The 24,839-nt window shown below is 37.5% G+C and overlaps 1 protein-coding gene across 1 annotated transcript in view; it reads right to left on the bottom strand.

The window, feature by feature from the left end:
- Positions 1-13,449, bottom strand: part of FRK (fyn-related Src family tyrosine kinase) — a 46,909-nt gene extending 33,460 nt beyond the window's left edge. The window contains 1 exon segment of the mRNA XM_009070592.1: positions 13,019-13,449. Coding sequence (XP_009068840.1) covers positions 13,019-13,449 — 431 coding nt within the window.
- Positions 13,450-24,839: the final 11,390 nt, after the last annotated feature.

Genomic DNA, 24,839 nt, shown 5'->3' on the forward strand with positions numbered 1-24,839 from the left:
TCTGCTGTGGGTAGAGTAGTGCAGAAACAGGGGCAGAAGCTTACCAAGAGAGCCATCAGAAAGTCCTTTCTGTGCAGAGAGGAAGGCTCCAAGCGCTTACTGGGTTTTCCCAAAATATCAAAAACGTAGAGTGCAGATGTCAAATTCTAATTAATATGTTTGGATATCACATGTAAAGTGTAATTTTATTTTCAAAGCCTTGGTTAGTTTGAAGCAAAGTTTTCTTAGCAAAAAACCAAATAGTTTTAGTACAGCAATTGCCCCTACTAAATATGAAGCTTTCTCCAAGGGAAGGCACAAAGTATTTTTTCATTGTTCCGAGCTACATTTTTACTTTCAGGAAGAGAGAGGCAGGCCATGCCTGGTATCAACCCTGGAAAATTCACACCCAATCAGGTAAAGCCTGGAAAAATTAAAAGCAGCTAAACAAGGTCTTCTGATAGAAAACCTCTCTTTAAACCTTATTCACCAAAGTACCATCAGCAAAAAGTGAGTCAGAGGGAGCTGATAAAAGATGCATAGGTAAGAACATCCTTATCTATCTACATACGTAAATTACTGGAAATCTAAACATAGTGCAGGAAGTACCTGACTTGGTTAATATTTGAAATAAAAAAATCATTTAACTCACACATATACAGTGACAAAGCTCAGTTCTGATTACTTACTTACCATAATCAAATCTAGTTTCCTCCAAGTGAAACTAGAAATTCAGATTTCCAGGAATGATTATGTCAGGCAGCATGCTTAACCTTTGGCAACGACAGTGAATTTCCCTCATGCATAAAGATCTGAGTTAGATATATTGCCCAGACCCTTGTTGTTGAATAACTTGTCACAAACTAAAATGAAGACTATCCTGCATGCGTCACATGCGAGACTTGGAGCTTCTGAGTCTTTTCACAATGACAGTGGGTGGAATAAGTCTGTTTTTCTTTTGAATGAGAAAAACATAGAACATGTGAATAGTTGTGAAAAAATTAAAGGCTCATTTTTGCACTACATAAGCAGCAGAGATCTATCAAAAACATGTGAATAGCTGTGAAAAAATTAAAGGCTCATTTCTACACTACATAAGCAGCAGAGATCTATCAAAGCAACAGAGCAGCACTAGTTTATGTTATGTATGTTTTTAAATGTCCGTCTGTGTGTTTGAAAGTGACTGTGGCAACATGCTGTAAGTTTCACTGTATTTTTCATGCTTTCAGATCAACAGTGTGATTTTTCTTTGAATAACCATTACAGTGTGAAATACACACTTTTGGAAAATAACAGATCCCATTTTGCTTTTGGCTTTTGGATAACATTTTGCTAATGTTCTTGTCAACAGATTATAGCTGACTGGTTTGTGTTTTTCCATAAACACTAAATTTCTGTTAAACTTGAAACTTTTATTGGTGAGATGGCAGAATATAAGAGACAACAGGAGAGACATACAAGCAAAAAGAAAAAGGGAAAGAAAATTAAGTTAAACTTCATATTTTTTCTAAACAAAATGTTATAGCTTAATTTGAGAAAATACTCAATTTGAATGATTTTCAAATTTAAAGGATTTTTAATTTCTATTTTCAAATGGACCTTCCATGAAAACATAAGCTTTTTTTCTTTAGATTTTTTTTCAAAAATTGTTAAGTTATCTGAAAACAAGAAACAAACAAGCAATATCCTTCACTTTATTTCAGGGCATATTTTGATTTCATACAAAGCTAAAATGAAGGACTCTCAAGAAAACTCACTGCTTCTTTCTTCCAGAAGGGAAACATTTTTCCTTTCTCTCTTCCCATGCTTATTTGGTAATGAATGTGACTACTAGAACACAAGTGATACATTCATCCACATAACAGAGGATCTTTAGTTAAAACGAGGCAATTTAAAACTATGTCTCCAACATACCATAGTCACTATCTTGCTGGAATATTCAACATGCATAGATGCTTAAATACAGTAATATGAAGAACCTACCACTGTTAAAACAGAGAATCTTTTGGGGTCTCAACATCCATGAGCTATCACCAAAATTTGGCAGAATCTTTGCTACCACTTCTTTTTAGCAGGTTAGTTCCAGAAAAAATAGTCTTTATACTTCCAGACTGAAGGACCAGATTCACCACACTTATATTGCTTAGTGCCTTTAAAGAAAGATAGTTTCCATTTTACTGCTCACTGACAACTTGACTGTAACATTGGACAGTAGCTTACCCCAAACAATCCCAACAATGGCAATGTAACCATAGAAAATGCAAAACACCCACTTAGCCTGGGAGACTGACCTTGTGTGTACCTGAGACCCAAAAGGAACCTCAGGTTGCACTAACAAATCACTAGGAGAACTGAATTGAAGAAACTGCAGGAGATTACTTGTTTATGAGAAGAGGACATCAGATGTGTCAGAAAGGACTCTGAGCCTCTAAAGTTTGTTTTGCTCTAAGAAATATCTTTGTTTTGTGTTGCCCATTGTTTTTGTTAGAAATAATGAGCTATGTAGGACACTGAGCCTCTAAATTTTGTTTTGGTCTAAGAAATATCTTTGTTTTTTGTTGCCCTTTGTTTTTGTTAGAAATAATGAGCTATGCCCTAAAGAAAGGGCCTGCCAGGGCTTCACGGACCTTTACAGTAAGTAACTGTGTGGGATTGTTTGGTTAAGGGAAAATTCAACAGTAAGTTGATTTAAACCCACCACAAGGGTGAGAATTTCCTTACAGTATAGAACAAATTTACTGTCTTGTAAACGTAAACACAAAGAATACTTGTGCATTTGTCTAAAAACCCATGACACAATGTGTATAAATCGTTTTAGTAAGGACTTTGGTAGGTCATAACCTCACTGTCATCTGATTCTGTTGTAAGGGATTATGCGTAATACTACATTAATTTTTCAATAGCTGACAATAGCAGCTGACTGTGCTGTAAACATGGAAATTGATTAGCTCTGAGTCTGCTGCAGGATGACAAACATTGCACCTTTGGCTACTCTTGCGCTCTATAATGACTAGAAGTGTCTATTTCTCCTGTAGGGATAGCATTACAAGGCCAAGTGCATGAGCACTGTAAATTAGCATAGCTCACACAATGCTAGGTTCACTGCACAATTGGAGCAATATAATAAACCAGCAACCAAATCATAATCTTATCAGGTTAATTTGCAGAAATATCCATAAATTAATCTCATCTTGTGAGTCCCCACTCTGCTATTGTGTAATTAATTTCAACATTTGTATTCATTCTCCAGAATATGGCTCATCTGCATGATGGCATTATTTAATCTGCTCTGAAGTTCTATATGAGAAAATAAACAGCAGATGAAACTGATATCATACTACTGTTATGTGGTGTTTAAGTTGCACAAGTCCCTGACATTTCTCCAATTTAAGAGACTAAAGTCAGCCATCAGAGTTGGTTCCCTGTAGTGGTTTTGTACCTGGGTCCTTACCTGGGCTCCATTGCATTTAAAGCTTATTCTAAAACAACAAGTTGTATTGGGAGTCAAAGAAATGCTAGCACTGTCTTTGATGGCAATTGCTTTGGGACTTCTGGTGTGAAATATAGCCATATAATCATCTCTTTAAAAAAAAAACAACAATTTTGTATGTGCTCCTGAGACCCTATTTCTGCTGTATAGTCTCCCAAATAGCATTGTAAAATCTTGTATCAATGCTAACAGTAACTGTATGCATTTGTAACACATACATGAACAAAAGTACTGATACACTAACATAATATACTGTAAAATAACTCTGCTATTGATAACAACTGAGGAACAAAGTGGAAACCTTGAGGTAGCCTTAATGTTATTAACACAGTACAGAGAACACAAATAACATGAATTGATTTAACATTAAGGGAAACTCATATAGACAAGAAAATTTTCAGTCATACATTCACTTAAACCATTACAGCTTCCAAAAGCACTCAATTGATTTTCTTGAGAAAATCGTTCCAGAGAAATTATTTTCCTTTCTCGCAGGGAAACTCAGCTCAGTACAGAAATAATACAGAAACCCTTGGAAGCAAAAAGCATCCCTTTCCTGCCCGGGACACTGGTAGCAGAGCAGATCTCTCCATCCATTTTATGCAGAGTTTTCTCTTGGACATTCATTTGGGCACACACCTCCTCAGCCTATTGCCAGCAGACTGAGTGGACTTGTGTCCTCTCTCAGGTCAACTTTCAGTGGGAACAACCAGAACACACTGTCCCCAAGGGGACTTGGAAAGGGACTGTGCAGTCTGCCCCCTGCCCCCAGGTGACCCTGAGCCAAAGAACAGAATGGTTCTTTCACAAGGGGGACAAATTCCTTAAACAATCTCCCAGTTTTCAGCCTAACCTTTTCAGGGTGACAGATAGGAAGAGTGACACACTAAAGACAATTTTGACTTCCAGAAGTAAAGCTGAAGCATACCAAACTCCGTATTAGTGTGTTTTGCAGACCAAGACCCTCACACAAGGTTTCTTTTGCGAGATAGCACAACACTATGTCAGAAAGACATGTCAGCAACAAAGGAAATTTCTGGGTGATTTTGGAAACATTTTAGCTCTGTAATAAGAAAAAAATCTCATTTTCTCTTTTCTTTCTGTGCTAATCAGCTGTCATTCTGGAACAGAAAAAACATCAGGTGACTGACTATGGATAAAAATTATATTGATTCATCCATGTTAGTGGCTAATAATATATACACACTTCTAAGCATTCATAAATCTGTGGGAGTTAGGGAAAACTTACAATAATAGGAACAGAAAGCCAAGACCACTTCTTTGAAGTACAGGCAAAGAAGATCACTAAGAAGATTTAGGAGCAGCCATCTGTTACAGCCACTTGGCTTGGCTGCTGGAGCCCGATGTGGGGACATGGGATCTCTGCCCATGCTGAGAGATGTGGCTGCCATTTTCCTGTTTGCAGGTTCAACCAGCAGTGAAGGTGAGCATGTGTCTTCAGAGACACACAGAGAGGACACAGTCATGGACATTTACACAGGCTGCCACAGGCAAGATGCTGCCTTCAACAGCCCCAGTAAATGGGACTTGCATAAAACACAAGCACAGTCCCCTCTTTCTTCTCTTCACTGGCACAGCCAGAAGATCACTAGTGATGATGCACACATACACACTCACTTACTCTCTAGATTCACAAGAACTAGCACATTTGCAGATCTCCCCTTAAACAACCAGAATAGCCTGCCTCTTCATCCAAAACCCCTGCTCTAATCCCAACTCTTCATACCCACACTTGCCTCACACATGCTGGTCCCCTCAGCATCCGTTTTCAAGACATAAGCCAGTGGCTGGTGATCAAGATCCTCTCTCACTCCAGCGTCTGGCACCAAGACATCACCCACCCCAGCAGCTGACACCACAAACAAGGGACATTACACCCCAACTCAGACTCCAGTTGCTGGCCTAGTACCTAGTCACTCCAGTCCCCCCAGCCCTGACACATGGGACAGTGTAAGGTTACACAGAGATGGTCAAGAAAGGATTTAATGAGAAGACAGAACAGCATGTGGAGACCAGGTACAGGGCTCAACCAGACAAGTGTAATGACTGGCCCCGTTTCACGAGTGAACAACACATTATATACCCCTTTCTGCCTATCCCCTACTTTGTTCCTCCCTGATCCCTTTTCCATAAAGCTTGCTTCATCACTTAAGAGCGCCACATAGATTCCCCTGCAACAGCATGGACCCCCAGGTTAATGTCCTTATCCGTTGCATAATTTGAGTTTCCATTTATGCCTATTTATTTTGAGTGTGTCTTTTTTTGAGTCACTCATGACTAAGCACTCACCAATCTAGACAAAAAAAGCCAATCAACTCTGATGAAGTACAAAAGGAAGAGACCAAAGAAAGTAGATGGGCTTGTGCACTTTTCACAAAACCCTTTCTGAAAAAGAGTAATGGGGCTAGAAGAGGCCATTGGTTTGACCTTGTAGGGTATCTCTTAAGTTTTTTTGACTTTATCTCTTCAGTTTTTATGAATTTATCTCTTCAGTACAGATAGGATCCCACACAAAGAAAGTCTTCTATAACCAACAGTGCTTTTCACATGTTACAAAATAATTCTTCACAGAGATACCTGACCTAGTTTGTTTAAAATCAGCACAGCTTTAGGGCTTCTTAGCCTGCCTGAACTGTTGGTTACCGTTTCTCAGTTCTAAACCTTCTCAGAGATCACTCAGCTCTGCACAGCTCTGTATTGTCCTGTGTGGAGAGCCATCAAAGACAACTACTGAGGAAACACTGTACAATACCTGGCAAATGTTTTTGCCAACAACATTACTCAAAACCAATTAATCTAGCATGCACAATGCTTATTCCTTGTGAGTCTGAAAAAACTCATCAAACAGATCCATTGAGTTATTATGACCAGTATATGGTCTTTTTTTTTCTCTAAAGGCCACCTGGGTTTCACCATGCCTTAAGAAAAGCTAACTGGCTATATTTGCAGGATATGTTTTAAGGATATTGTTTTGGATCTTCACAGGATTCATCGCCAAATCTTTCACAACAGGGTAAAGGAAAATAATTTTACACTAATTCCACTAATTCAAATAAGGTCACACTAATTTCACATGAAAGTTCACGCTAATTTCAAATAAAGACAAGGTAAGAAAAAATTTCTTAATTTCTCAGGATTTTGGATATTTAGAAAGCCAGATTGCCAGAAAATAGGTGGCCTAAATTACGCAAATTTGCATGAACTGTTCATCTACAATGCCATAATTCCTTCCACATTTCTGACCAGAGATACGTAGTTTCTGGACGTGGGTATATACATGGATATCTAAATACTCCCAGCACTTCACAAAATCTCACATTTCACAGTTCTGTAAACCATTTCCTTTTGTGTTCAGTGTACTCTGTGAATATTTAAGAAATGAGCAGAAATTAAGTCAAAGTTTGATATGTGCTTGAAGACAGCACTGGAATGCTCAATAACAACTAAAGAAATTAAGTGATTAAATTCATTCCCTTTTTGCAAAATTCAATAATTTCAATTCAAGAAAGGCATTCTGTAACACACACCGCAGTTTCAAATGTTGGATACTTTAGATGTTGTGAACACAAGGTTCTGGTAGTGTCCTCAGGAGTTTGGACTGTAGCAGAGAGAGGAACTACAAGAGCAAGAGAGAGGGAGTACACAGAAACCATGGTGGATTACATTCAGTTTTCGGAGGTGTTCAGTAGAATCTAAGATTTCACTTTAAAAAAAGCTTCTAGATATTTTGACTGTGAATATCACTTTGAAAAATGACCCTCATGACCTAAAGAAACCTCATAAGCCTGACTGTAGAAAGTCTGGAACCGGTCAGCCCACAGAATGCTTTATTGCTCATATATAGTAACTCAGATTCAGTCAATGTATGAAATAGTTAAAACTGAGTCAGGTCACAAAAGGTGAAGGAAATATGGAGATTGACAAAAATAACCTACAAGTCAGTTCTGCTTTCAAAGTGTTGTTGAAAGAGCTCATTGTGGAATTGGCTGGTGAGTTTTCATTGATTAAGTCTGGGGCTCAGTTTTTACCAGCTGGGAAATATCTACATAAGAAATCTTATAAGATTTCTTACAAAAGATAAGAAATGTTCCTGAAAGTGACAAAAATTAAAAGTAATTGCTGTGCACTTCTTTGACCTAATCTACTAGGAATTTGTATGGATTTACTTCCCTCAGCACAGCAGTCTTGTATCAATAATGTTGTCATGAATATACAGGATGAATGATGGCCAATGGCATCCTGGCCTGTATCAGAAGTAGTATGACCAGCAGGACTAGGAAAGTGATTGTCCCCCTGTACTCAGCACTGGTGACATCACACCTTGTATTCTGTGTTCAGTTTTTGGCCCCTCACTACAACAAAGTCACGAGGTGTTGGAACATATCCAGAGAAGGGCAACGGAGCTGGTGAAGGGTCTAATGCACAAGCCTTATGAGGAGCAGCTGAGGCAGCTGGGATTGTTTAGACTAGAGAAGAGGAGGCTCAGGGAGAACCTTAGCGCTCTCTACAACTACCCAAGAAAAGGTTGCAGTCAGTTGGCGGTTGATCTCTTCTTTCAGGCAACAAGGGATATTAGAAAAAAATTCTTCACAGAAAGGGTTGTCAAGCATTGGAACAGACTGCATGGGGAACTGGTGGAATCACCATGCCTGGAAGTGTTCAAAAGACATATGGGTGTGGCACCTGGGGGCATGGTTTAGAGGTGAACACAGTGATGCTGGGTTAACAGTTGGACTCAGTGATCTAAGAGGTCCTTTTCAACCTTAATGATTCTATGATTTTGTTGTTGTAAGTTGACTTTCAATAAACAGCCAAGAGGTCCATCAGGACAGCAGGCCAGAATCCCCTCTAAGTACACTCTACCTTTCCTCTAGAAAAAAGGAATTCATGTCACTCCAACAGTAAGGTGTTTTCTTTTATGTTTGCTTCATTAAAATTAACTGTACAGCTGGGCTATATTTGTTGTTCACAACAATTTGGACTATGTAATTTTCTTGTTTAGTGTAAACAACTGGCAGTAATAAAACAAGGGCAGGTGAAGTGTTACTATGGTTCCTGTTTGTAGTTCAGAACAACAAGCACAGAAAGGGAACAGAGACAGGAAGATCACAGTCTGTCACAGAAATTCATATTTCAATTCAGATTTTGGTGTTTGTCAAACTGTTCTTTCTGATCATCATTTTCTGGATGTGCAAGTTAAATTATGTGATTGTATCTCCAATTGCGTTTTTTGTTTCCCTTTTTCCAAATGTTATGTCTCTAAACACGGAAAGAAGAGCATCCCAAATTCATGGGATGCAGTAGATACAACCTCACTCAAACTAGCTTAGAAATGAAAAATCTCTCTGGCTCGTGGTTTTGAATGCTACCTGTGATGCAAAGAGAAGAAAAGCACTGAGTGTTATTGCGGTTGCTAATTTATCATTACTGTAGTTTGTGTCTGTGTTTTGATCAGATATTATCTAAAATAATGAGTTTGTGGTACCAGATTCTTTATCATTACTGTAGTTCATGTCTATGTTTTGATCAGATATTATTTAAAATAATGAGTTTGTGGTACCAGATTTACTTCCTCATGAAAAGAAAGCTCACTGTGTGACTACAGTTTGCTAGATGAATGCTTCTACTCCCCAACTGCCTTGTCCCACCTACCCCAGGTGGGGCCAGGAAAACACACCTGTCTCCAGAGACACTAAGCACGATCCCTTCACAATATCTCCACCTGACAGGTTGTTGTTGGTATAAGGAGGACTGCAGGTGCTAGAACAGGGCAGCAGGAAGGAGATGGTTTACTGGTAAATATAAAAAAATGAAGGGCCTTGTTTCCTAACTCTGTCCAAATCAGACTTCATGGTAGCCAGTGTGCACTTCTTGGATGTAGTTAATCTTTTGCAGCACATGCTTGGACTGCAATGCTGCAGCAGGCAGAACTAAAGCCACGACATACATTTTTTTCCCCCCTATTTACACAAATTGTTACTGATTTCATCCAAGTCATTCACCCAGGAAGGGATTGCTCAAGCCAAAGGAAGGAAGGAAAATAAGCTTTTTTTTTCCAATCAGAAGTGTTTGACTTTTGCCATAAGTTAATTCTATTATAAAATATAAATATATCAATAAACTATAAAATAAAGATGTGTCCCTTCAATTTTAGCATACAACTTCTACCAATAAACTTTGGTTGGAGAAGCACAACACCTTAAAGAATATTCTGATCACCAAGAATATATGAAAATTCCCTCTTTTGTGAATAGTGTTTATTTTTTGTTTTCCCCAGACTGGAGATAATGCACATTCTTTCTGCTCTTTCATCCAGTTATTGATCCACCTTATCAGCGTTACTTTGGCCATATTGGACAGAGTCAGAGAGACTTCCAGTAAGCAAAACTGTTATCTAAAGAATTTCTCACTTTCCTTCTTACTTTACTTCATTCTATTTCTTACCAAGAGATAGTAAAAAAACCAAACTCTTTCTCCCTGAAATAAATCACAGACACTTCAGCGAGAAAACAAAATGGTCTGCTGCAGCACTTGATGAGAACGAGCAATGACCTAGTACTCTCCTCTGCCAGAATAGACAACAGAGATCCAGATGGACTATCTGATCTCTAATTGTCTATAATAAAGACCATGTCAAAATATCGATAAAGATAGTCAGATATATTTTGTTCTTAATAATCTTGAATGTTACAGGCAAAACTGCAAAATTAGCAAAAGATATTTGACTGCTCTTCACGTTGCTTTCAAACATATATTGGCTAAACTTACAGAGTGGTCCTGTCATCTCTGCCATTATAGAACATTTTATGCCCTTCTATCCCTCTGTTTAAGTGAATTTATGGGAGAGCCATGCATGCATACAAATGTAATTTTTTTAATAGTTTCTACAGAAACATGCTGAAATCAGCTCCTAAAGAATGTGGTTATTTTAGTTTTCTTCCCAAGTGAAGTCACACTGTGAATCAAGTATATTTCTCAGAACAGTATAGCCAGTTTGTCAAGATGGAGCTATAGCTCAGAAATCAGCTAAAATTCCCATTGTCTCTGCAGATACACAGAAGCTGGCTCATGCCAGGACATGTGCATTCAGCTAGATCAAAGAATGTTGATTGGGTGTGCCTGGCAGATTGCAAAGCATAAACACTGCATATATATGGTAAATATGCATTTTGGCAGGTGAACATGAGATTGTAAGTCTTTCATTCTTTGTCAGTGCTGGGACCAAAAAGGACTGCTGTATAGGATACAAGGATGCACTAATCATTTTGCCTGTTTCCACAAATGCCCATATCGTGGCCACGAACGATTGGCCAATACCAAAGGGAATTAAAATCAAAATGGAAAGATGGGAGAAGTTAAATTTAAGTTTGGGCAGGGAATATGATTAAAGCATTGAATTTTAATTAAAGAGACATGAACAACATTTTTTTTCACTTGCAGTCTTTACTTTAGGGACAACAGGCATTAGTTCTTTAAACCATCATTACTCTTGCTTTTACTGCTTCATTAAGATAACAGAGGGTGGGTAAAAGGGAATTCTTGGAGGAAATTGTAGGAATGGATATTCCACTTTGACACGAGACAAGAAAATCCTCACAGTGAGGATGAAAACTCAGCTGGAAATGCTTGACAACACAAACAGGTGTAACTTTATTTTGGCTGTGTTTGAGTTGGAATGACTGCTGCAAATGTCCTTCAGATGTCCTTTCAAACATGAGTTAGCCAATGGTTATAGGTGTGTGGCCTGACAGCAGTTTTGTATACGTATGAAGATGACTAAAGCCAACTGACTTAGAATGAAATCTGAGAAAAGACAACATGTTTAGCCAGATTAGTCTTGCTATGAAATTAAAAACTCATTTTAGAGAAATTACTTCATCTGAGAGCTGTAAAAGCTCTCCATATTTTTCCCTCTTCAGTGTTCTAGCAATCTATAAAGAAAAATGGCTTGCCATAACTTAGTCTTTATTCTTAACAGGAGAAAAGTATATAAAAAGAGTAGAACAAAATAAAATTGATTCAGTAAAAAGTAAAGAACCAGAGGTTACATAATAACGCACTTTGGTGAACTGAACTTTGTATTTGTTGCTGTGGGTGTAGCAAGATAAGAAGGACCTTAAGAGCTGAGATGCTGTATAACTGAGCAAAATTACTTTGAAAGTATTAAGAGCAAGAAGAAATTTTAGATGACTTGTAATAAAACTAGCTCTTGAAAGAGAGCAAAGGCCAAGCTGAGCTGAATTAGAGCCTACCACTGTTTCTCTAGTGGTTCATAAAATGCCTTTTTTGAAGATTAATTTCTGCAATTGGAAGAATCTTTTTGAACATGACCACTGAAAGTGTTGTCTGCCTGAATACAGAAATAGAAACAGTTGGTCAGACTCTGGAAATTAAGGTCTTCAGGTTGGAGAGGAATCTTAGAGTTGCCCTAAAATGCCTCTATCACAAATCCTACAGCTGATAAAAGACTGGGATAATCATATCTGAGCCAATTTTACTAGCCCTTGACAGTACAGTAGACAGATCAGATCAGAGATGATGTTTCAGGCCCAAATGAGATTTAACTGAAAACTTCAACATAATCCCCCTAAAGTCAACATTAATTCTGAGACTAATAATGAATGCCCTTTCTGCTGCATCTTTATACACTCATAATTTCTGCCAAAATATACCTCTGGAACAGCAGTCAGACCTATTTCAGCAAATGCTGCCTCTGACTGCAAGACACAGAAATAACTGTGCATCCCAGACTGACTTAGACCTTACTCATCCTCACTAAGGAGCCAAGTAACTGATTCTGTGTGATTTCTGCTCTATTTCAGAATATTAAATAAGATTGGCCATGTTTTGAATGGGCAGAAAAACATGGGCTGCATAATTAAACTGTGAAAGTTTAACAACTTCCATTTGTACTCAATTGCTAAATCCACTCTTTTGCCCTTTGCAGTACTTGCTTCAGTTGAGTCTTACTCCTGTAAAAGAGTAGAGATTTGCCTCCAAAGAAGAAGCAAATGTAGAAGAAACTATAAGAAACTTATCTTTTAAAGACTCACTCATCATTTGTAAAAAGTTGGAAGGGTGTAAAAGGTAGCTTCCTGAAACTGATTAATTGGCAACTTTGCAGCTGGTTAGGCTGAATGCTGTTTGGGGCAGGGGTCATATCTTTTTGCTCTCTGGGAAGCACCTGACATACTTTTACCGTTATACAAACAGAAATAATGAATCATCACAGTGGTAATCAACCTGATCTTCCCAGATGCTTCTTACACAAGTGATTAGGGCATATCAGAGGGGGAATTTATCTGAACCAAAAGAAAACCCTCCATGCTCTGCCTTTTCTAATTAACTTTCTTGTGACCACAGTGTCTTTTCCTTGCACACACCAACTAGCACTACCACTGCTAGGCCAACCAGAGTCTGAGTGTAGCAGGGTACTACTCAGAAGAGAAAAGACTGTAACCTCGTGTCCCAAACCCCTTTAAACATAACAGAAAAGAGTCTGTGGTGCACATTACGTGAGTTACTCACGGCTCAGCTTCGATGCTCTGGTCAGCAGCGATGTAGTTGGCAGGGATGTAGCCCTGGAGCTTGCGGCCAGGACAGGCTGATCCCGTTGGCTGGAGGAGCTTTGCATACCACCAGCCCTCACTGGATATATTCAGTATTTTCAGCTTATCTCCAGCTCGGAAGCTCAAGTCCTCCTCGGTGCGAGCATCATAGTCAAAGAGTGCCACATAGTTGTAAATGTTCACTAGACCCTGGCCAGGCCGTGGAGGTAAAGGTTCCTCTTCTCTGTTATTCTCTAGGTCTTTCTGTCCTTCTTGGGAGTCAGGCTTTACCACAGCTATGTTGACAAAGACTTCACCAGCTTTGTCATCCTGCTTGTCATTTGTGTCCAAGAATAGGCAGGGGAAGCATGGCTTCAAACAGCAACAGTGCTTCCGGATAAAGTTTCCCATCCTGGTTCCTTGTTCCTTCCTCTGCTTCTGCTTTTTTCTTGCTTTTCCTGAGTGCAAGACCCTTAGACCAATTTTGGTACCAGCAAAATTTTAGCTTTTTGTGGATTTCTTCTCCCTGTCCTCCTTCGGCACAAAACGAAACCACTCTTGGCACAGCTGGAAGCTCCTGAGTCCCACTGAGAGCTCACTACAGGCAGCTCCTGGTTAGAGAGTGAAACCTGAGCATTCAAGTACCAGAAAACATGTGGAGAGAATTTCTCACTTTCTCTTCAGAATGGGAAAGCAACACATCAGCTGTGCTGGGCTGAGCTCTGGGAACAACAGGGAAGAGTGGAGCCTCTTCTGCCACAGCAAAACAATCATGGCCAAACACCTAAGCAAGAGTAGCTACTTAACTCCTACTGCTTGGGATGGGTGTTTTCTTATCTCAGATGGAGTCCTGTCCTATGATCAATGGTGCATATCTGCAAAGTCTGTCTTGGAATGATTAACCAAGCCGACCTGCCTGCTTCCTCACCATTCTCTTATGTGGACAGCTTGAATGAATATTTCTTTTTATTTCCTGGTTTGTGCTGTTTCAGTTTGCAGTGGGAAGCCTTTGCTCACCTGAGACTGGCAGGTGCCCTCACCTGGAGCGCACCTGTGACTCCTGCTCTCATTCACACCCAGGCTCATTCCCTGCCAAGTCCCTGCCCTTCAAACCAACCCTCTGTCATCTTTTTTTATTGAGCTGGGTTTGGCACTTCTTACACAGAAAAACAAATATATGTGGCTTACAGTAATAAAGCAGTATATATCAATGCATAAGGAATACACTAGAATGCAAAAGGGTTTACTCAGCATTTTAAGGAAACAAAGACACTAGCAAAAAAACCCATTGCTTTAGATGGTCGCCTAATTATATCAACCACATATAAAAATAATGACTGTCTTGCAGTCACCATGTAAACCAATGAAATTGCGTTGACCAGTATATTCCCATTTCTAAAGCACCTATAACCCAGCATACAGACCAAGCATAGCTGTCTGGATACTGCTGTGGCAAAGCAGGCTGAGGAGCTGGCTGCCATATCCCAGAAGTGCAGTACAAGCTTTATAACTGCTGAAAATCACCACACCCTGAGGGACACACAATGCTTGGAGCAGATAAGAAGATAGCCCATCTGCACATTGTGGTGGCATTTCCGTAAGAGGCAAACTCTCACAGATGAGAGTCGATTTACTGAGGTCAATAAAAGTCAAACATGGACTTATAGCTTCCTAGTGATTAAAAAAAATGGCTCCCATATTTTATTTTTTTTAAAATCAGGAATATGGTGCTGTTTTCCTAAACTATTTACACATCTCTCAGTTCCATTTACAGTTGCTGATTTCTGTTGCTTTACTTTACTAGAAAGAAAACTCAACTAAATAACAGAAACAAAAGCCATTTGCTTTCATTATGTCTCTCAGACTCATTTGAATGAGGAGATCAGTAGCAGAGGCAGAAGGTAACTGATGGACTAGAGACTGTGGGATAACTGAAAGAAATCTCCACTTCAAGTGTATTACTATCAGGTACACCTCCACTAAAGAGGGATGGGGAACTGCTTACAAACTCCTCTTCTGCAATCCTGCCAAAGAAATTAGATAAAGGAGAAAGTATTATGCACATTTAGTGACCACTAAACCTCATCATCTATAGTGAAGCCTTTGAGTCTGATAAAAAAATGGTATGCTGATTTTGAAGATTATGAAAACTGTATTTAGTTTCTTAAGCACCACTTGAGAGGATTTTTCACCACAGCAATTATTAATCACAAAATAATAGCACAGATATCCAAGAGATATTTACTTTTCTTAGGTATTATAGACAATATCCAAAGTCAGAAAGGACTGTGTTGAAAAAGAAACTATCTTCATTAGTCTTGTGTAAAGAATTATTTACATGCACTGAAAGCAGAGAATACTAAAAACTACTATTAAGTAATCTGGGGATTTTCAGTTTGCATATTTGATTGGCTTTTCCTGTAATGCTTTGTGGTTCTGGCATCTTTGGCATTAGTTTGGAAAAAAATTGAATACAAATTTACTGCAAAGAATAGTTTCATCATGACAACAGAGCCACTTGTATTATACAGAATCAATCTCATGCACAGCTTTGTTCAGGATCAAGACCCATCTTTACACTCAGGTACAGATACATAAACACATTATAAATTACACTGCATTCACTGAGACCACTCAGGTAAATATATATAACTGCAGCTAGAACAGGGCTAAAGCCTACAAACATTTGTGTACATGACTATCTTATCTCAAAGAACTCCAAGCATTAAATCCATCTTTTTTCTTAATTTGTACCCCTGTTCGGCCTTCCAAGAGCAGAAAGACTTTTGCTGAAAGTGATCAGTTACTATAAATCAGACTACTTTCATCCTGATCTTCAGGACCAGTTCTATTTATTAAACAAGTAGACTTTAACAATTAGGCATTAAATTAATTAGTCAGATTTAAAACTCTCCTTGAAAAGAGAGAGGAGTGAGGTTGCTGAGAATGGTTGGCCAGATTCCCTAGCTCGTGTGGGACAGTGGCCACACTATAGCAGTGGATCTTTGTTCCCATCCTGGTGACTTTATTGAGGATTTGCTTCATTTCTGAAAATAAAGCAGTACTTTTTATGGTTCAGAGACTATATAATTTTATCACAGGCAAGAAAAAAATTAGCATGCAATAAAAATGTTCTTGCTAGTTTTACTGAAAAAAATAAAATCTGATAAAACACATAATCCTAATTTTCATATTCACAGTTTGGAACAAGTGAGGATAATCATGTATATTCAGAGGGCTTTTCAATATGAACTATTGTGTGGGTCCTCTGCATTGGTATTACATGCAATTTAATAGGATAATCTTTGCAGCACCTATTTCTTGGCTTAATTTACTTCTTTTGCCTTTCATCTCACTATATTTTCTTTTTTTTGTGTTTTTTTTCCAAAAGGAGGCCAAATAATTCTGTATTGCTTGTTGGCCTTCTGTATTTTTATTTAATTTGTTTTGAGGGCTGAATATAAAAGCAGATATTGTTCAAATAAATAAGCTACTGGATGTAAAGTGACTGTAAAAGACTTAAGCAGATATATTGATGAATTTTATTACCAAAAATGCTTTGAGAAGGACACAAGGGTCTTACCTCATTCCTACAGCCAGCACTTGCTAGCAAGAAAGATGAATTCATTATGACCAGAAGGGCACATTTACTGTATGGTTACTGAAGTTTAGTATCCTGGTCCCTATATTATATTTTTCAAATTCATTAATATTGCAAGTAGTTTCTTGAAATATGCAACATCTTAAAACAAAGATGGATCATTTACAAGCTCTCTCCGACAGGACCATATAAACTTAGGTTTCAGAAAATGGAGCAAGTCTATTCAATCAGTCAGTACTTTTCCCCTTCAAACTAGGTAATTCTCCATTGATGTTAATGTCTACTTCCTTGTTCCATAGAGAAAAAAGTGCACACTGATGCTATAGGTTTGAGGATGTCAGATATCTGAAGCCACTTTTTATATTCTATATGTTGCTTATAAAGTCCTGTATGAGTAAGACTCTTGCAAGGAGCCTTACCCCTGCTTAAAGGATTAATTTGCAGTCCTCTAAATCCATTAAATCAAATTCTAATTAACTTACAGTCAATATTCTCTAGGCCTTGTTTATTCTACAAAACAATCGTGTTTAAACATGGTGGTGAAACATATTTCTCTTAGTCGCCTGAGCGGGCAGAAAAATAATGTGTTAATATTATATGCTTTAGTAAGCTTAGTACAAACCTAATCCTCAACACTGACATTAATTGAAATGCTCTTGGAATTAGGTCCTGCTCTGCATGAATTAAGGTATCAGACTAAGTCATATTAAATAAGTACAGATAAGACTTTAATACATAATATTTAGAAAGTCTTATTTTAATAGAAGTTTTATTTTTGTTCCATGCTTTCAAAAATGACTTTGTATAAGTTTTCATTACAGATATTTTGTATGATTATTGATTTGTATGAGTGCTGTATGAAGCTGTTGGTACAAACCTTAGAGTTTCAGAAAAAATGCACCCTCCTTCAACACATAAATATGCTGTTTCATATGTAAGGGACAAGGAATGAACATCACTGGGTATTGAGGTTTGGTACTGATGATAAATGATGTCTGAAACAATTCCCTATGCCATGCAGAGAAGAATTACAGTCTGAACAGTGCTCTGCTGGGGAAAAAAAAATATACCAAGGCAATATTCACCAACAGTTTTGTTAAGAAATATGAGCCAGTTCAATCTGACAATTGAAAAAGAGAGTAGTTTTTCTTAATAAGATAAGATTACAACAGAAACAAATATTTTCCACTGCAACCGTTTTGAATTTTGTAAACAGGAGAAAACTCCATGGGGGAAAATGAGAAATTAAGATATAAAATACAAGAATTGTAATTAAATAATGTATGAGGATGCTGCCAGTAGCATCACTCTCTATACTGTATAATCTTTTTCAAGTCAGAAGATATAATGTTGTGCTAATATATGCTAGTTTAAATAGACATTATACACCTCGCTTAGAAAAACTTTTTAGTGCATTATGATAAAGCAAGTCAATTGTTTCAGCAAAGTAAAATATTCAAATAACATGATTTTTAAAGAAATTCTAAGAAAACCAAAATCACATTGCTTAAAATCTGTGTTTGGGAAATAATTTAAATGATAAAACATTTAAAAGTTGTGTGGATTTTTTAAGGTAACAAATTGAAATAAAGCACAGTGTTTCTTTTAATGACAGAGGTCTTTTCAGTTATATTTCTTTCCATTTACACATTAAAATTGAACATATTACCACCACTTTGTAGCTTTCTTATAATCCTTTCAATCAGCACTTCCATTTTGTTTCTGTAATTTGCAAATTGCCATTCTTTTCAGTGAAAATAAATTATGTGCGTAATTTCACTCTTGACAAAATTGTTTACTCTTATTGATTAATCACTTTCCTGGTTTTGTCTATTATCTTAAGCCATAACTCCACAAAGAGTTATATTTGATTCGGCATTTTCCAACTTGAAATCTTTTGCATTTGTAATGAGAAAACTCTGGCTATTTATTTCCATAAGGCTGAGCCAGTAATCCATCTCTACTCTAAAAAGCTTTAAAAGTGCACTTTCAAGTGCTTTGGTGATGAGAGTTGCTTATTTATTAGCCGAATTTTGGCCTGAAACAAGCTACATCTGACAACAAATTAGCAGAGAGGAATAAGGCTCTGTCAAAGATTGACAGAATAGAGACTTTCTCTATTTGTTCAAACAAACAGATCCCACTCTGCTTAAATTTAATGTGAGTTTTGCCATTATCTGCAATGGGACCAGACCTTAGCCATTATTTTTCATTCCATCATACATTATTCTAAATGATATACAGCCCACACTGTTAAAAATTGTAAGTTAATTTGCTTTCTATGAAGCAGCCTCTCTGAATAAAATCAGAGCTGTAGCTCTCTTAGGCATGAAAAATATTTCTAATCGAATCTATCTCTGGGTGGGAAAAAGTATGAATGACGAAGAATTATCAGCAAACATGACTCTGCCATTCTTTTAAGGAAATTTATTCCAAAACTGACCTTCATATGGATAGTTTTTAAATATAGAATGTGTATATATTTATGAAGATTTTATGATGAGTCAAGATCATTTCTCACATAACTCTACCAAAGTCTGCATGCTATGCCACGGATGACTTGTGAACATGATTTAACATCTTTATCTTAAGTTGGAATTGCATCAAAAGAAGCAGAGAAATCCAATGAGACATGGATGGAAAGGAGTAGTGTATCAAAGTACTGTACTCATTGCTTCACCTGTGAATGAAAGTGGTGGGGTTTTTCCACAAATAAAATCAGCACTCTTTCTTTTCTTTCCCTGTACCTGGGAAAAGCAGCATCTTACAGGGAGATAAAACTTACAATTAGAACATGTTGATATAACATATAAAGGAATGCATCTTTTTACTTACTTTAAATTACTGAAATATTCCATGCAAAACCAGTAGAAAAACACTAGTTATTAATTTTAGGATAGAATAGAATAGAACAGAACAGAGTAAAATAGTTCAGCTATAAATGACTTACAATGATCTGCCACTTCAGGACTGACCAAAAGTTAAAGCATGTTTTAACAAAGGGCATTCCCTAAATGGCTCTTAAACACTGACAGGCTTGGGATGTCAACCGCCTCTCTAGGAAGCCTGTTCCAGTGTTTGACTATCCTCTCAGAAAAGAAATGCTTCCTAACATCCAGTTGGAACCTCCCTTGGTGCAAATTTGAACCATTCCTACACTCCGTGTTACTGAATCTCAGGAATAAGGGATCAGCACCTTCCCATCTACTCCACTTTACTTCTATTCATCCTGCTAGACAGACTGTATTTAAACAAACCACATTACTGTAATTTGTGCACACACTAGTATTTTATACAGTTAAAATCTCTCTATAGGAAAATAATTGAGTTTACAATCAGTTTCTCTGACTATATGAACCCTGTGCACTGTCCATTCACCTTCCAGACTAGGTGTCCCTTTCTCCTTGTGTATTTTCTATGTAGTTTTTTACCTTCTATTTTCTTTCTGCTGCACCTGCCTTTCACAGTGAGGTGCTCAACCAAGAACATTACCCAAAATGGAAGACACTGTCTTTATGAGCTAGAGGAAAGAGGATTGGAAGTGATGCACAGCAATCTCAGGAAGTTCACTTATATATTTTCCATATGAAAAGGAAAAGATAGGCAGAAGAGACAGCTATAAACCTGGGGTTTACTTCAAAATTATGTTGGGAAGCAGCAGACAGACTATGTGTTAAAATCTGGAAACTAAAATCTTAAAAACTTCATGTTGCCATGGCCAATGGCACAAGTAATTAAAAAAAATGTTATCTTACCTACACATCTTCGGAAGCATAGGTATAACCTGAGGGTCAACAAATACCAATAGTTAGATGGGTAATGTCTATATTTGATTCAGTGTAAAAGGTCCTAAAATCATGTTTGTCTTACTCCTAAATCAGTGATGATATGTTCATTAGTCTAACTGAGAGCCAGATTGCCTTTTTACCCCTAGTTCATGTATCATTATTTTTTATCAGTTTTTACTTATGTTTAGAATAGTATTTATGTAAAAGTAAAGATGCAGTTGGTGAAATTATTTCTTTACTGTGTTTCAGCATCAGTCTGACCTGTTTCTGTGTGTTCAAAATCCAAAGTTTCACAAATTAAACTGATGCAACTTGTTCTGCAAATATGTATAGTCCTACTCTTCTTTGATTCCTTTTGTTTCTGCATTCTCTCCTTCTAGAGATATATAAAAATTATATATAGTTTCCTACCACCTCTTTTCCTTCTGCTATATGTCTGTCACAGCTATGCAGTGCAATGCTGTAAAAAGAACATTACTCAACATGCAAGACATGATCTTTACAAACAGAGGAAAAGGGGATAGGAAGCAAGAAGCTTTAGTGATACTCACTTACACTGAGCACTTCTGATACAGATTTCAGTTGTTGTAGGCAAAATATTTTACTTTCCTTCTCTGACAAAAATTTCCCAAATTCATATTCCTCAGTCTTTGTTTCCACAGCTTTAAACCTTATCAGAATTCCCTCTCTCCATGTCACACCAACATAGGTAAATGTGAATATACTGTTTGCCTAAAAAGAGAAGACATGGCTCTGACTTCTTCACAGACTTACACAGAAAGACATCTTTAAACTGTTATATCAGCATGATGGAATCTTCTTGATGCTTAGTATATACTTAAGATTTTTAGTATATATTCTTCAGATCACTTCTTTCTTATCAAAACACAGCAATTTTTTAATCCCTTCATCCGATCACTACTAGACACCCTCTAGAGGCAGAAGCAGAACAGTAAATGCAATTTATATTCAAAATAAGCTCTTATAATTTTAGATTTATAAGCATTCATATTAGCTTTTCATTATTGTAGCTCCAAGGAATATCACTCTCAGTGTCTATTATACTCAGCAGTGAACACATACATAAGAAAACATTTATTGAATAGAAGACTGAACACTCCTTAAGAAAGATGGCTAATTTCTACTCAGCATGGTGATATCATAGAATTTGATCTTGAAAATCTTAACATGGTAACAATGGTAATTAACAAACTTCTATGTTACTTTGAAAGCACAGATTGCTGTGTTACATTACTGTGGGTTAACTATTTCTGCAATCAGCCCTACTAAGGCCAAAACTGTAGTAATGTGCCCAGTTTTTGATCCTGTATTCCTGTAAATTTAGTAATGAAGGAGTAATGAATGAATATCATCCAGATTGAGAATGAAGGATAAGCAGGCTTAAAACCCCTCAGCCTTTAAGGAAGGACTTTAAATAACTAAACACAGTCTGTGAGAAAAGATATAGTAGCAGCCTTGAAATAGATAGAAGTCTGGTGCACAATGATATAGTTCTCACATCTGCCAGGAATAGGATGCAATGCAAGAAAAAAAAAGATGCATTAGGGCAACAGAGGCCTTGTTTTGAAATGGAGGGAGGGAGAAGAAGTGTTCTGTGTGTAAGGACTTCTAAACATTGGAAGAAAATGCCTTAGTGGCTCTTTGATACTTTTTAAGAAGTTCAGCAATTCTTTTAGGGATGTTTGTAGCTGGATTGATCCTGCCCCAGGGCAGAAAATAACTGTGTTTAGGTTTCTCCTAGTTCTGTTATCTTCAAGTCTGCAGTTTTATAGTTGTGGCATTTCCCACTAGCTGTTCGATAGCTCTGTTCTTTTGTGCAGACTGTGTATTGAAGTACATCAGATATGCCTTTTATGCAATCATTAGCAAGTGTCAAGCTTGAAATGCAAGGCTGTAACCTACTTGAAAACTCAGAAATCCTCAGAATGTCTGAATTAGACAAATTCCAATTTTAATCATGAAAAAATCGAAGCCATAAGTGATTTAAGTTATCTGTCCATGAGTACATCATGAATGAATGGGAAATGAGGACTGAGGACTGAGGACTCAGTAGTACTTCTCTGGATTTTATGCTTGAAATTGTAATAATAAAATAACAGTATGTCCAGAAGAACAATAAAAAAGTAAACATAAGAGAAATAAAGCAGTGTCCCATAAATCATACAAACTGCACAGTTCTCTCACCATAAAACACAAACAGATCTACTTTGGAAGCACAGCTTCCCCAAAAGTCCATATTTCTAGTACAATTTCTTTTGACTTAATGTAACATCCATCCATCTCGAAAAATCTTTCAAAGTACTGGTAGACAACTATTCGGAGTTTTAAAACATATACTCACTGAGGGTCTGGCAATCAGTCTTGGCTATTAATCACTGACAAAATAATTGATTTTCATTTCCTTCTTTCATGTTGCGTGGGAACAGCCTGAGGTAGATTATAAGATCTGAAGAGGTGATAAGGACAATAAGCAGGCTTTTGAGAGATTCTGAGCATCTAGTGGATTACTGTCTGTTTAACCTCTTGATGAACTATTGGGTTTAATTTTGGGAATCTTGTCTCCTTAGAAACTAGAGTCTCATTTCTGTGCTGGTGAGATAGAATGTAACAAATATACTACAGATGTAATCCGATGTCCCACTCCCAGCAGGATGCTTAAAATTTTATGCATGTGATTCCACTGAAAAAGTCAATGTGTCCATATTTTGTACCATATAAAAAGGGTAGTACACAACCCCAAACCAGTAAAACTTCTAAATTCATTGAATTTAATCAAATCTTAAATCCTGATCAATAGTCAAGTATGTTTAGCAGTCTTCTCTATCCAGTAACAATGTACCCTGTGTGTCACAGAGGGATGCCTTGAAGGTTACACACTATTTTGCTAAACTTTTAAAGGTCTATTAATGAAATAGTGACTGTTTTTCAAAGAAAACATATTCTTGACAGCTTTCATTCTGTCACCAAAAAAAACCAAGCTATCCTTGAAATGAATTAGTGTTGATAGGTATATGTCTACTAAAGCATCACTCTGTAATAAGTCATAGGCCTGCTTCTGTCTTAGCTTATTCCTCTGATGGTTCCTAAACAAATGTGCTTCCTTCTTAGTATCCTAAACTTAAAAACAAGGAACCAAATCCATCAATTATGTTTTACTTTAAACATATGAAAAATCCCACTGAAACTACAATTTTATGCAAAACCCAGAAGCCTGTGGTATGTGTGTGACTACCACGAAATACTAGTGAGCTTTCCTTTCAAGCTGTGATTGTGGGTCAGAGATGAAGCTAGCTCTATGCTCCCTAGGCCCTTTCAGCTTAAACAGGTATGACATCATTTTGCCAAATAAACAGCATTTTATTTGAATCTGATTATGGATCCATCATTAAGAGAGGAATCAGAAAGTTTGTGGTACATTCTCAGGAACTGCCTGTAGCATGGGACCTGTGTGGTGGCTTTTCAGGAGCTGTTAAGGGTGGTTATCTGCTGTGGCAGCACCTGAAGGTGCTATATGGGTCTACCTGAGATGGGAGTGAAGTTAAAGCAACAGCAATGACTGTCTGGGGGCTACCCCAGACTGAAGGGAGCTCTCAGGAGACATGTATGCACAGCTCCTTGAACTGGGCCAGTTGAGGGAGCCTTCCACCTATCAGTTTGGGATGGAAGTAACAGTTATCAGGTGGGGAGTTAGACCTGTGAAGAGGAAGGAGCTATTCCAACAAGGAAGGTAGGCATCAAGCTTCAGGGGGGATGGAGATACTCTGTTAATACAGGATGGGGATGTTGGGCTGTGCAGCATTCTTCCACCTGTGCATTGAGCAAATTCATGGGTTAAACGCTAAATCAAGTGCAAACCTGAGGTTCATCTCTTACCAGTGTGCTAAGATAAAACATAAAAATAAACCCCAACACTTTTTTGTTTGACTAATGCTACTGCAAAAGTATTTTTGCTTGTTTTTCGAAAACAGGGATAAACCTAGAATGTTCTGAGCTGACTTTGGCATAAGAAGGTGCTTGTCTAAAATGAAAACACTTCATGTTTGTCCAAATTCTTTTCTTATTTTCACATATCACTACTGCATATTCTTCTGTAGTAATACAAGGTCTCCCTTTTTCAACTAAACTGTTGTAACCTTTGACAAAATGGTCAAATGGCAACAATTGCATAGTCAGGATAAAACACAACCGACAAAGTCAACTTACACAGACTTAGCACAATAAACCCAAAGTTTAAGGAAAGCAAAATAGTGTAAGGTGAGGAGCATTCAAAGTAACTCAGAGGGATGCTCCAATGTATCGTACTGCTGCCCTCTTAAGGACAAAGAAAGCCAGGAGCAGGAGTACCTGTCTTGCTCAGAGGCCTACAACTTCTGTGTGAGCTAGGATATAGT

Source organism: Acanthisitta chloris, unplaced genomic scaffold (assembly GCF_000695815.1).
Source record: "Acanthisitta chloris isolate BGI_N310 unplaced genomic scaffold, ASM69581v1 scaffold2540, whole genome shotgun sequence".
Taxonomy (NCBI): domain Eukaryota; kingdom Metazoa; phylum Chordata; class Aves; order Passeriformes; family Acanthisittidae; genus Acanthisitta; species Acanthisitta chloris.